At 39.8% G+C, this 15,278-nt stretch overlaps 1 protein-coding gene across 1 annotated transcript in view; it reads right to left on the bottom strand.

The window, feature by feature from the left end:
* LOC136423606 (ras-related protein Rab-6A) overlaps window positions 1-15,278 on the bottom strand; it is a 71,776-nt gene that overhangs the window by 17,089 nt on the left and 39,409 nt on the right. The window contains exon 3 of the mRNA XM_066411835.1: window positions 3,516-3,569. Within this exon, the coding sequence (XP_066267932.1) occupies window positions 3,516-3,569 (54 nt within the window). The remainder of the gene's footprint in view (window positions 1-3,515; window positions 3,570-15,278) is intronic.

Genomic DNA, 15,278 nt, shown 5'->3' with positions numbered 1-15,278 from the left:
ACTTACTCCGATAGCTTATGCCGGGATTTCAAAGATCTTTGGGGCGTGCCTAGGGCTGGGTTAAATAGACCTTAACCCTGTCTTATCCAGGTAGGTGATCTGTGTGTTGCAGACGTCATATTATGAATATAGAGTATGAGGACTTGGAGCAAAAAGTTTTCATGACAATGCTCTATATGGCATCACTTGGGTATAGAATTTGAATGTTCCTGGTATACATCAAACCATTCATTTAGAGCAAGGAACATTGATAAGAACAGAGTACTAGGACTTGGAGCAAAAAGTACATTTTCATCCTTCAGAATTTTGAAGAGTTGTATTTGTGGATACATGTCTACAGTATAAATCAATCTACTTGATATGTAGAGCAAGGAAGATAAATGAGAAGAAGAGTTTGGAAATCTCATGCCTCTGTGAATTTCTCTGTGAGTTTTTTGTACATGACTGTATATCTTGTTTGAGTGTAATTCATTGATTATGCAAAGAAAAGTTTCGACTAACATTACATGTGTCCATTGATCACTTCCTGTTACTCTATGGTGAACTTGACTAGCACATAGAAAATATATACCGCAAAAACACTGACAGGTCAAAAATAATATACTCCCTGTGAATTAGTAGCCTCTTCCATTGACCTCATGACCTGGAATGTCTGTTTTGTCTGATACATGACTACATGTAGTTCTACCATCTCTGCACTCTACTTCCTGTCTATGCTAACATCCAGACATGCCAAAAATAAAACCCCTGTACACAGAAGCAATGAGTACTAGGACAATGCATGATTGTTTTCAGGTCAGTTCTCTTCACATTTGTGGCACCAACTTACTTTTCTATCATTGAGAATTTTGAAGAGTTATTTTGGTGGACAGATGACACCATTTACATAGAACATGGAGAAGAATGAACTGCATCTGTACAATAGTCAAAAACCACTTGCTTCCATTCCAGACACTAGTACGTTTTATACCTGTACTTGGGACTTTGATATGGTTTTTTTTTCAAGAGCCTACAATCTCAGAGCCTTGTTACCAAGGATGCGTGATGGTTGCAAATTAGCATGATCAGTCATCGGTTTAGAAGCAAGAAAGAGGATTAAATGATTAAATGCAACAAAGTCCCTAACATAACCTTGAACCGTAAATGCCTATAGTTATACTTTTAACTGTTTTAGTGAACACCTACTGAACCGTCTACAACGTCATAACAATACCTATACTGTGGGAAGTTAATCCTTCTCCTGATGAGAAAAACAGATACAAGTAATAAAACAAAATAAAGGATTGCTCTACTGAGCAATTCCAACATAAAAGTCAATCTAATCAACACGTTCCTTATGGCCCTTACTGAGAAGTGATCCCAACTCTACTATAAACAGTGTAGTTACTGTAGTACAGTCTCTCGTAAAACATTCATGTACACTTACAAGATAAAACCAAATGGCTAATGTGCTTTTAAGGACTGGCTCGGAAAAGCAGGCAAGGAAGAACAAAATTGTACTTTTTATATGTTCTTCTATTTACTAATATTCGGTCTCCTTATTTTGCACACAAAGTCACACTTTAAGGTCCACTGTTATTTTGAAACATATAACAATTTGGTTTGAGATTCATAAATTCACACATCAACAGCGAAAATGGCACGACCTCTCTACCCAATTCAGTTGCAAGTTTTATGGCATTATAAGCTACAAATCTTGATGTTGCTACTTTCAAGCTTCTTAAGTGGCCTTAACAAACACAAGGATTCCAAAACTTTACTGCAAACGAAGTAATTTCTCCCGAAATCTGGACGTAAATTCCCCACACAAAATGAAATAGCTATTCTTAGTGTGGCGTGATTACGTAGTATGGGTTGGAGACCACTAAGGTCAGGGGATGGAGTATTAGGCTCACATTTACTCGGTAGGCTTTTATGTTTGATCAGTGCAGGGGGCTGATTTACAGTCACTGTACTGTGGGGGAATCACCGGGTAAATCACACGCTACTGTGCCGGCCGCCGCAACACAGTCACTTGTTCCTAAAGCTGGTCAACTTTTGGGGAGGAGCTTTAGTGACTTTCTCAGAATTCAAAGCAAGGATCAGGTCCCACCAATTTAATTTGTTGGCTCTCAGATTTACCTCTTTTATATTTCCCAAATCAAAAAAAAAGAAAAAAATTACCACACCACCTTTTCAGGAAATTGTTACTCAGTACAAGGTGGCTTAAAGCCATTCAATAATTTTCCAGTGTAGCAAAATGCCATAAATGCCTTTATTCAATTTCTGTTTGCTAATGTTTTCATATTTAACATTTATGTTTTTTCATGAATGACAGAAATACATAGTACATGAAAAATAAAAATTGTACTTTTTAGAATAATTTTCAACAAACGGGTGTATCTACTGTACAAAGGGAGCACCAGGATGAGTTGGATGTCTGCAGTATAGTGTTTTTTTTTTCAAGCTGAAACTTGAATAATCCTGTCATTCTTTATGTTCTTGCCAAATTTTTTTTTTGATTTTTTTTTTGCCCTGTCCTCCATATTGTTTCTGAAAAAATCTGAGAACCAAAAATTTGAATTAGTGTGGCCTCAGTTAATAAAAATAATGTGATCTGTATGGGAAAATTGCATTTTCATGTTGTTGAAATGCTAATGGCAGTAATGTGAATGTTTTGGATAAAAGAAATTCACCCACTCACACATTTGTACACACTCACACACACACACACACACACGCGCGCGCACACACACACACACACACACACACACACACATACGTACATATACATGTACAGACACAAACACACACAGAAATTTTCAAATCTAAATCGTTGTTTCAGTGGAATAATATATGAGAGGTTGCTGTGTGACACAGTGTAAAACTAAAGCAATGCGGTTCAGAGGGAAATGGTAATTTTTCTTCTTTATCAAATATGATTTCTGATGATTATGCATTCCAGACATCAATATTGTTTAATCTAATATATTTTCTCATATGTTAAGTTACATTAGTTTGATGGATGTCGGTATGTCAGTTTACTAACTTAAAGGCTTTCTAGGCTTCTTCTATGTCTTGATTTTTTCATCAGTTACATTTTTAAGATTTTGCAAACAATCAGTGAACAATTTGTACTTGACACTGTTTAATTTTTCTATAGCTTTCAAATAAAGCACATTTAAGCATGAAGACTACTAATTCATTCTTACTCATAGGCAAGAAGACTAGTAATTTATTCTTAATCTTGACTACAGTTTGACTGGTGGGACATTTCAGATGATCGATCAGTGTCAGTTGAAGAGTAATTGATTTTAAGGCCAGAAAATGATGCTGTCCTTTAATGGTGGAGCGCTGTTACATCAGAATGTCATGTCTAGGTTACCAGTAATTATACAGTCACGGTCCGTGCAACAAACAACATTCTTCATGTCTGACACAGTTTTGTTAGTAGGCTGTTACCTGACAAATGAGCATTCTTAATGTCCGACCGACCAAAATGTGTCAACCCACCAATCAAAGACCTCGGTACTCACCGTTCGATCTTCCAAATACATCGTCTTTGAAAGAAAATCTATTCCGATGGTTGCCTGTGGAGGAAGGGAGAGGGATGTCAGTACGGGGTGTCGGAGGAATCAATAGCAATGATAGCAGCTATCGAAAATCATTCTGATGTTTTAATTACTGCTCTTTGGCCCAGGGGTGCTGACAGCAACGTTACCAATCCCAGTGTGACAGGGGTGGAAAGTTGCTTTGCCGAATTATCCTGGCAGATTCAAATTTCATAGTATGTTTGTCTTGTCGATCGTCTGTATCTCTGCTTCGGTTGCCTGGCAGAGCCATATGCATATATAATATACCGTCACACATTTCAAATAAATACATAAAAAATACAAATATAAATACAAGTGTAATACAATATCTAAACATGCCACAAGATTGTACACCAGCCCACAACATTGTTGCAAATTTGTTTGTGTTGTGAAATAATGTGAATTTTTTGTGTTGTTAATTAAAAAAACAGCTTGGTATGTTTGTTAATGTTTTGTACCCATTTCAAGCACCATGCTTCGTTTTACCCTTTCTTTACCCATTTCAACATAGCCGGTCCCTAAAAGATATGCTGCTGTAACTAATACTCAATGAAAAGGAAAGGAAAATGTGCCTCAATCGATACCATTGTGTATAAATGACAAATACGAAGTGTCATAACCCTGAAGAGACCCTCCCCTCAAGGGTCCTTTAAAAATGCAGGCCTTTCCTTCATCAGGTTTGCTGACCCATAAAAAAAGGAGCAATGCCTTTGTTCTCACAAGAATACCTTTCCACAGTGGGAGTAGAATTTATAAGTCTTAAAGTTTGCAGACTCCAGGCCATACTTTATTATTACTCTGGCCGTGTTTCAAGACTTCCTATATCTTCTTGGAGATCTTCAACAAAGATTGGGTTGACACGTAGGTCTATTTTTGCATATCAGGAATTGGTGCGTTGCAGCGAGGGTTGAGGGGTGACCGGCAAAAGTTCGCGTCATCATTGGATGATGACCGTGTGACACGGCAGCGTTATGGCCTGTTTTATTACAGCGTATCATTATGGCCAGAGGAAAAGTGTTGAAATATGGACATACCTAGTCATAGCCGGAGGTTCAGAATTATTCAACGTTTGTCGTTTATGGGAACAAACATGGCTCATCTGCCTTCGGTTTGGAGATAATACCAAGATGATAAGGTTGAATAAATCAAATTGCTTGGTACTGTAGACAACTTACTGTACAGTTTTTTAGTACCAGTTCTGTTGGACTAGAGTTGTTTAGTTCTAAGAAAAAATACAAATTTATGACAAATACAAGGACAAAAGCTTTATTTTCTGTTTGCTATGTGATTTTCGGTTATTTGTCATATCATATATAAGGATTTTCTACAACAAAAAATACTACTGCTATAATCGTGCTGTTACTATATTCAAATACTGGAGACTGAAATACATTATACAGCACTGTTTTGGAACAGACAATTTTGATTTATCTATTAGCAAATTGATTTCTGACTTTTTCAAGATTTTTTGAATCGACTATCCTTTCCTGTTCTCAACCGAAATACATGATAGAGAAAAATTCATGTATGAATATGTACACTATAGCAATAAATGTATTCAACAGAATACATACAACATAAAAAGCACAGTCAAGTGTGACAGACCAATATCAAAATGTTACAAAGATGTAATGTATTCCTTTATTACATAACAGTTACTGTCATCCATAAAAGTTCAAGCTCTTACAGGTGAACAGCATTTATTGATATTTAAAGTTAAACTCGGTGGTGCATGTAATACTGTAGAACACAGAGCCCCCTGGTACACACATCGGAAGACGAGGTTAATCTGCAAAACTAAATCTCTTAACCAATCACTGAGACAGAATAAAAATCACTAGTACTGTAACAGTGCCGCGAAAATCATTTAGGTACAGGTCCAAAATACCGGAACATCAATGCACCGGTACTTACACTTGAGTATACAACTTTTGTACTTATTTTGTTACTAAAAACATCTCTTATTCCTACCACAAAGATGGAAATTTAGCACTGGAGAAAGCAACATCCTTAATTGTTTTGGGCTCCTTTTGAAAACACAGGTTTTCTGCATAAGGTACTGAATAAATATTCTGTTAACAGTTTATATTTCTGTCATGGTTGTAGACCACAGGTTGATTTTTCAAACTGTTCAGGTTCCCGTTCTGCATGGGTCTGGACCCGTACCTAAACCTGTACCTGATATTAATAAACGTACACATAGCTCTGAGACTGAAACATGTCTCTCGGCAACCTGACATTGTATAAACAGCTTCCGTGGGTAATCCTGATTAAGCATTTCCAACATCGGTGTCACAGAGCCACGTGAACATCAATTGGCCCAGGGACAATCATCTTACCATTTCCACACAACTTATCAAAGGGGATTAGCAGGTAGGGATCCACGTGTCACCTAATCAAGACGACGGGGAGACACATTTAGGGATGATGGCGGTTTAAAGGCCTCAGTTACAAACTGAGATGATCCGATTCCTTCTACATGACCCTGTATAAATTGGGATTTTCCCTCCCTCACGGAGATAACTGCAGACTATGCATACAAATCATTACAGGGAGGTCAGAGGGCTTCACTGTTGAAGATGATATCAGATGTAGACAGATGTTCACAGCAGAGAAAATGGCATACACGACCTTACAGAGCAGTAATAATGGTGCGGATAAACACAATATACATCAAGCCCACATTAAATTGGGTGTAAAGCTAGAACTGATGTGAAAATATGGCTACTTCCTTAGAGATGCATGGCAAGAACAGATCCCCCTTTCAAGTAACACCATAGGAATAGATTGCAGTCAAGCGAGGAAATGACACCGTAAGCTTTCACATGTGGCCCTACCTCTGAAGAGATGGCACTGGCTTATCTCCAAGTTCTTTACAAGTTAAAAGGCTCGCTTTGAAGTACAATTTATGAGCCATAACTACCCGGTTGGCAAAGAAGATATGTCTGCTTAGGAAGATAGCGTGGTAAAAGTGGCTGTTATGTGCTTCAAATGACCTGCTTCTTTGTTGTTAACAGCAGCAATGCTTTCAGTACCGTTGACAGGGACATCCACCTTGCCTATATACACCACTGTGGGGCTGTTGGGATTGTGTGTTATCAGTAAGGGGATCTCCTTTGCTGGGTGTGAAATGCCCCTGAGAGACTTATTGATCCCTTAGTAACCTTCCCCCCTTGTTGAAGATGAGGTATTTGGGGCCAAGAAGGCAGCGTTGGGCAATGCTTAAAGGCTATTTCATCTTGAAAGAAACGAGGCCCTTATGGCTGGGCCTTCTGCGTGGATTTGGCTGATGAACATGACCTTTACACAGTCTTTGGAGGTCAAAAAGTTGCGTGCAGGTCAAGTCCCAATTAGATTGTTATGCAAATCTAGATAGGCACACCTGTACAATATATGCATCTCAATATGAGACAACTAGTAAATACTACATAGATTTTCACTTTGCCTTTGAGTTTGCTGTTTTTGTCATGAACTCAACACACAATAAAGATATGCTCCGTACTAAATTGAGCTACAACAGTTCTTTGAACTGCGAACTCAAAGACAATTTGTGTTAAGTTCAAGTACTGCTTAAATACTGTATATTCTAACTCTGTCTGGTTAAATGGTTAACTCAAACATTTATCTTAAAGAACTGTCCAGCATTCCGCTTGCAAGCTAGAAGTTCTCAGCTAAAAACTGCATACAAAGAAGACTCTAATCTTGATACAAAATCCAAAATCCAACCGTACCATGGCATACATGGACATGTATACAAAGTACACATCCATCCATCAACTGCAATCATTGTACGAGTTACTTTGACCTCTACCACAAGGTCAGGGGGTACAAAGTTAGTTACGGTCCTCTCGCGGAATCGTATTTCAAGTTCATAACATGTCGAGAAATGAAGCAATGTGCAATTCCAACAGTCATTACTGCCTTAGGTGCAGAATTTATTTCGTCATTAATTTTCATCGTCAACTCAGCCAAGCTATGTCTTTTTGACCTTGTGCCTGGCAATAGAATATCATTTTCCAACTACGCTGTTATTCAAACCAAATTTCCCATAACGATTTAGCCTTATCCAGATTGGGACTGACTACAAGTTGGCTACACCCATTGCTGAATGGGCTCTTACACAAGCCACTCACTAAATTTGCCCACTGCACTCTTGCTTTAAAAGCAAAATACGAGAACGACCAAATATTGTATATAAGTCTTTCACCTGCAAGTTGTTTAAGTGAGGGTATAGGAAAACATTTTCTTGAAAATGGCCCAAATATTTCCAGAAGCTAAAAGGAGGATGACCTTAGGGGGTGTCACACTTGTGCGTATATGAAGTCCATGTGAGTTACGTATTAATTATTCTATGATAGGGCATAAGTTGCTTAACAGTATATCTGTACAGTACATGGATTGATGTGGCATTTTCTATAATAACTGTTTCTGTGGACGCATTTTGAATTCACCAAATAACAAAACAAATTCATATAGACTTGATATATGCACTAGTGTTACAGCCCCCTTAGGAGTTTTTGTTTTTCTGTCTTCAATTATCACTTGTTTGTAAAGCAATTTGGTAGTCTAGATCTCTTCCAGACCCTTCCAGACCCTTCCAAGACCCTTCCAGCTGGCCCTCCAGCCACTGTTCCTTGATTTTGACTTGTCACAAGGCGACGGGCTGCCTCTCCTCTCTTCTCCCTCCACCCTGACCTTGAAGTCCCCTGGGGTTTATTTTTTCCTGATTTACATGACAACGTTACGCTCCTGACAGCCATCAAAACTTGATGAGAACCCTAGCCAGTACAGAACGGGCCTCTGGGGAAACCTTAATGTTTGGCCAGGGATACGCTGTCACATCGCAGGGAGTTGGGGGAGGTGACTTTTATCCACTGACCTTGCCTCTCTGCTGCATGACCTACCAGTCTTCCAAAATTATTTCCCCTGCCACTCATCAAAATGACAGGGACATTGACACCTCTGGGTTAACTATGCATCTCTTTCTTTCTTTTGACATTTTGATAGGAAACTTGTAAGGACTTTGTCTTTGTGCCATTCTGTTGATACTTACAAAGTTTTCTACAGTCTAAAATGTAGATATAGTACAAAATTACCATAGTTACTGAAGCATTCAGCTGTTATATAAGCAACTTACTGGGGGAAAACACCTGAACCCTGTCTGAATTTCCTTTTTCCTGCCAATATCCACCAATGAACGCCTTTCAATGGTCATACATGTTGCATTAGCAGCAAATGTTCACATTGTATCATGAAAGTTGAAGTTTATATTATAATTTGATCCTGATGTAATACCACGAACAGCAGTGCTTTTCAATAATTCGACTTACAAAAATAATTAGATTGTCAAAACAACGAACCCCCAATGACATGTCAGCTTAAGTGACAAATCTGCATGAGTCACAATACTCCACTGACTCATGTACGTTATAACACCATTAAGCTGTTCTACGAATTCCCAGGGAAGGTACCGGACCTTTCCACTACTTTGTGATCTTTTGTTCAAGCTCTCTGCACACTGTAGATTTTAAAATTTTTGCTGGGTTCTAAGTTTTAGATTTCTAAGGTTGACCTCTTCCTGCAAGCTCATCATTTCTAGAACATCATTCTACTCTTGTTACCTCCGGGAAGGAGGTCGGTAAACAGGGGTACTTTTTTTCTCTCTGAGTGTTGCAGCTTTAAGTCAAGATCTGATGGCTTTGTTTTAATTTCAGCATGTTGGTCATTATCTATGTCATGATGAAACATAACATTTTGGGGCACCGTAGCAGTATTTTCAGGTTTGGGAAAATTATAGACTGACACCCCCATTTTGAAAGTAGTGTGGTACAGTCCATTAAATCAGCTGTTGGTTGCCTAATGGTAGCTTGTGTTATACAAGCTGGGGCCAATCGGCTACTCTCCAAGCAGATGTTAGACTCTGGCTTACTACACTGCCTTGGTTACTGCCTAGTGTTATAACAAACAACTACCTGGACATAAATGGAAACTGGTTTGAAAGAAATTGTTGCTCCTGGTATTAAAAGAGGATATCAAACACCTTAGCCTACACTGAGCTGCAAACACCATAATTACATGACAGAGGTTTGTGTCCTACAAACACTTGTCTTTCATCCTGTTTTTACCTATAGCACTCTGAAGTAGCTGTTTGGCACCTAATTCCCTATTGGTTACAGTGTTAGGCAGCAGGGAGAAGGTTAACCATGAAACGAAAGATGCTGCAAACTCTTGGCTTCCTCTGTACCGCAAACTTAAATGAATTTACAGTAATACATCAGTACTTATCAGAGATGATATCGCTATTCCTTGAGTGACGGGACTGCTCATCAGTGGACGTAGGAACTGCTGGTTCATCCCAGGCCTCATTAAAGAAGCATAACACAATTAAAGGACCGGGACGGGGTATCCTGATTACTTTAATCCCCCCGTCGCAGGGGACGGCGGGATTTAGGTCAGCTTGATAGACCAGTCTACCAGGGCAGGGAACCGGAAAACAAACAAGAATGGACGCCTACGGTCACAAACACTGAACATGTGCTGCAGTCTTTCATTGGAACAGCTCTATTTTGGACACCCCTACATTCTGACGCCCCTATGATTCTATACCCTCAGAAGTACGTTCGGACGCCCCTATGGTACGAGTGGGGTCACCGTTAGGGTTAAGGGGCGCTTGAACATAGGGGTGTCGGAGCATAAGGGTATCCGAACACAGGGGTGTCACCGTCTTTTACAAGTGAGTGGTGTCGCACATTGAATTTAGGTCACAAGGAAGGACTGAATGCAGATGTGGCTACTTCAAGAAATCAGGAAAAGGCCAAACGTGATACGCATGGCCATACAGCGTTCTATGCAATAAAGGGTTGTCAAATACCATTACATCAGTGGGAGAGAATTGTCAGAAACTGTGGAGAAAGATATTGTAACTGGCATGCCTTAAGAGACCTGGTCAAATGTGACCATGCATGTATTATAGCTAACAACACTGGTGCGTAACGATGAATGTTGCCAAGCATGAAGAAATAGAGAATACTAGACGGTGATGTGGAATACACCGTATTGTATTCTTGTCAAGTCATACCCACCAGACTGACCAGAGTATGTTGAAACACACATTTCCATTTCAATGCCAAATGTACCATAAGTTTTTAAAAATTTGGTAAGAACATCAATGCTAACATCCGAATCTGGTCTCATTTTAGATAGCAGCGCGGCTCACATGAAGTGTGATTAAATTATTCTCTTGAAACCTGTATGTAGTAGCCCGTAGCATACTGTAAGATACAGACCGGTCCAGTACACCTGTATCAAATTTTATAATGGCCCAGGTATGACATAATAGCCGATACACATGCACACAGTACAATAAAGACATAATACAGGCCATACCCTCTTGCCCAAGATACTCACAAATGCTACCTTGGCAGGTTTCTTTCAGCCTTATCTGGTATTGAATCTAAACAAGTTTTTTCTTTATTCCCGTACTGAGTAATGGACACGTAGCATAAGTTAAAAGCATTCCCTCATAAATAAAGATAGCCACATTATATCATATCCTTCCTAGGCAGAACTGTGCTTTGAAGGTGACGTAATAAATTATTAAGTTACAAGAGGAGAAATGGATGTTCTGTGCGACTTTCTCTCTCAACGCTATAAATAATCTCCTAGGAGGACTCATAGCTGTACCCATGTTCCAATATGAATCTGACAATTTTGTCGGAGATCTGTTTGAATGCATATAAGATATAGTTAGAGTGAATCATAATCCTTTAAAACATTATCCTTTTAAGAAAATGGCCCTTTGGAGGACTCAAAACAACACTACCGTAAAATTCCTATTTACGTACGCACCCCTCCTAGCGTACGCACCCACGATTTGGGAAAGATTGCAGGCCTGACTCAGTGAGTTGAAACCTTCAGAGGAAAACCCTCTTAACGTACGCACCTCCTCTCCAGCATTTCTGTGGATAGTTAAGAGGTTGACATGATCATCCTTCTGATGATGTTTACCGACTTAAAGGGCTACTGAGAAAATGTTAGATGGGTAGAAAATATCAAACAATTCAAATATATGTATTATTCATTCTTTATTGCTGATTGATTGTGTGGTAGCATTCCACACTTCATTTGCATGAAGATGTACAGTACTCTCATGCTGATATACGATTTTTCTGACAAGAACCCCTCCTAACGTACGCACCCCGACTTTGGCGTCGACCTGGAGCACCTGCTTGCAACTTGAAAAGTTTTAAAAGTGTGTACGTAATAGAGATTTTATGGTATATACCTATGTTCCAGCATGAAGAATCCAAATACTTTGACAAACGACATTAGATCTCTCAAAAGGTAAGCTAAAGCCAACTAGTGAATCATAATCCTTTCAAATGTTATTCTTGCAGTAACTAAAATGGCCCTTTAGATAAGAAGGCTCAATGCAGTACACAAATTCCTGAATGGATCTATGTAAGCTGACAAAGTCTGACATAACATCTTCCGAAAGGTTTGGTAAGAGTGGATCACAATCTTTGCAAACATCATCCCCTTGAGAAAACGTAGCTGTTATACATTTGTATTGCTACATTTGGAAAAATACAGCCAAACATCCACTTTCTATAATCTACATTTGTACTCAGGGCACAGAATGATTGACACATGCATTATCAAAAGCACACAGGCACATCACCCCGCTAGTCAAACGGCGGGGGGTCAGTTAGAGACATCCCTGATTTTGAGGCCCTTCTTACAATTTATGTGAATGAGCCTTCAAGTGCACCGCTATCCATTCCTCTCTACCTGCACTATCACCTCTGCTTTGAAGTTTTACGACCCGGTCCTTCATTATGCCAATTTGAAGCGGCCTGATAGGTGGCTCGTGAGAGCGCCCGAGGAAAGATCAAGCACTTTACGAGGCCTTGACTGAGGGACAGTTATCGCATCTGATACCTTTGATGTACCGGATGGGTGACAGATTTATTCACAGATTATACACGACCTTGGGTGAATCGTGGCAGCATCTTGGAGTCATCTGAGGATCAATTTCTTGCATACGTGTAAGGAAAGAGGGAGATTTTTTACAACGCTATCTTGATGGACAAGATCGGAGAGAGATAGCAGACGTCATAGTGCAATGATCTGATAAGGCACATGGTTGGTAAATACATGTACATAAATGCACGGGATCAGATCTCTCCAAGGCTTCTTGATAAAAAGGGAAAAGATCGGTAAACTGATCAGCACCAAGGACAGGGGCACAGTCTACATAGAAGCAGTAGATTTCTCATTCCTTAGCAAAAACCAACTTGCTATTCAGTCCAAAATTTGAGAAGAGTTCTACTTTTCCTTTGTGTTATAAATTATAGCAACAGTACATGCCTGCTTCAGAACAGAATCTACCATCAATGTTTAACATTTAAGCTAACATCTACTAGTTGTTTTAACACTTTTGTGGATATTGTTATCTTACAAACACCAACAGTAGATTATGCAAGGTGGATAGCTCTTCAGAACTAAGGACAGTGGAAACATTCAGTTGTTGTTAAACCATTGTAGCCTGAAGTAGGAAACCATTGTTTCACAAATACAAAGAGCTCATCTTTGACCTTGTGCAAGGTGATTAGCTCTTTAGCACCAAGGGCAGTGGAAACATTTAGCTGTTGCTAAACCATTGTGGCCTGAAGTAGGAAACCGTTGTCTCATAGACATCAAAAACTCATCCTTGTGCAAGGTAGATAGCTCTTCAGCAACAAGGACAAAGTAAATATTAAGTTGTTGTTAAACTTTTGTGGACTGAAGTAAGAAACTGTTGTCTCAGAAATACCAAGAGCTTATTCTTGTGAAAGGTGGATAGCCGTTCAGCACCAAGTTCGGTGGAAACATTTAGTTGTTGCTAAACCATTGTGGCCTGAAGTAGGAAACCATTGTCTCACAGACATCAAAAACTCATCCTTGTGCAAGGTAGATAGCTCTTCAGTACCAAGGACAAAGTAAATATTAAGTTGTCGTTAAACTTTTGTGGACTGAAGTAAGAAACCGTTGTCTCAGAAATACCAAGAGCTTGTTCTTGTGAACAGTGGATAGCTGTTCAGCACCAAGGTCAGTGGAAATAATATGTTGTTGTTCAACTATTGTGGCCTGAAGTAGGAAACCGTTGTCTCACAAATACCAAGAGCTCATCCTTGTGCAAGGTAAAGAGCTGTTCAGCACTAAGGACAGTGGAAACATTAAGTTGTTGTAACATTTTTCTGGTTGTAGTCACACCTTTGTGGCCTGAAGTAGGAAACCGTTGTCTCACAAATACCAACAGCTCATCTTTGTGCAAGGTGGATAGCTGTTCAGCACCAAGGAGAAGGCAACATTTACAAATCAGGGATGATATACACAAACATGAAGCTGTAATAGGAAAAGTACTGATACAGAATATCAATTTTTCATCACCACAAGTGACTCCAGGATGACACTACAAGAGTCATGGTCATTTGATACAATCAGAAACCCCAAGCATGCCTACTGAAGACTTCATATCGCACCCAGAACACGCAAACTTTTCATCCACGTAGGGCATCAACATGCGAGAGAACACATCTGTACCGTGCCATCAATTTCGCAGGCGTATCCAAACTACGCCGTGACAATGTGCTAACCCACAGATAATAACAAAGCACCCGAGAAACACCCCCCGCTGATATGCCCATCTCTATGGCAAGCATACCGTAAAACATCGGGTATTTTCAGCCCCCAAGATACCAAATCCTGGCATATCCATATGGTGCGTATGTCAGCAATGAACCCAAGTCTCTTGGGTCGTAAATTAGCCATTGTTCAATTCTAACGTACTTACGGTATCTTCTACAACAGCTCTCCTCTATATTTGTTTGTTCAGACCCTTGTAGTGCCTAGTGGCACGTAGGGCAGTACGTTTCCTTGCTGTTTCAGTAGCAGGGTATATCTTAACAGGGAGGAGGTGCAAGCCCTTCCCCTTTCACGTGCTTGAGGCACCTCCCAGAACAAGGGACCCCAATTTTACATCTCTTCCAAAAAGAGGGGTGCAGCCCCAACCGAGATACCCTTCCGAGATCAAACCAGAGTCTTCCAGTTACCAACTAATTGGAACCAGTTGAGCTACACGGACATCCCTCTCTTCTACATACAGCTGTTTTCATGACATATCCGACATCTATAACCCATGAGCAGGGGACCGTTACAAAAATAAAAGCCAGCTTGCCGTGCTGCCGTAAGATCCACTTTGACGGACCATTTGGCCTCTTGCCCGGCGTTTTGGGAATCATGTTGTGCAATTATCCGGTATTTATTTGATTACGCTGAACCTGACCTCCTGCATTATACCCAAACAAAGGGAAAACAGGATTAGGAGTAAGCAGCTTGGGCAGATGTGAGCCGGAATACTAATATCTGGGGCACTGGAACTTTCCTTTTCAAGTCAGACTGCAACCATATGTACATAGAATACATAACAAGGACAGTGATTGGCATTGTTGTAACAAAAGCCTAATTAAAATACATGTATTACCATCAGCTATATCTAAACTAGAAGGGTTTGGCTTCTTTTTGGAAACAGAGGAAGACTAAGAGGCTCAGCTTTTCTGTAATTTGTCTGTTCTGTGATTTTAAGGGTGGGGAGTGGCTTTTTGTTTGTCCATGAATGTTGGAAAGTTGAGGAGAGTGATGTGGAAGGTGCAGTGGGGTATTATA

The sequence above is a fragment of the Branchiostoma lanceolatum genome, chromosome 17 (assembly GCF_035083965.1).
Source record: "Branchiostoma lanceolatum isolate klBraLanc5 chromosome 17, klBraLanc5.hap2, whole genome shotgun sequence".
Taxonomy (NCBI): Eukaryota; Metazoa; Chordata; class Leptocardii; order Amphioxiformes; family Branchiostomatidae; genus Branchiostoma; species Branchiostoma lanceolatum.
This window is presented reverse-complemented; position numbering and strand designations above follow the sequence as displayed.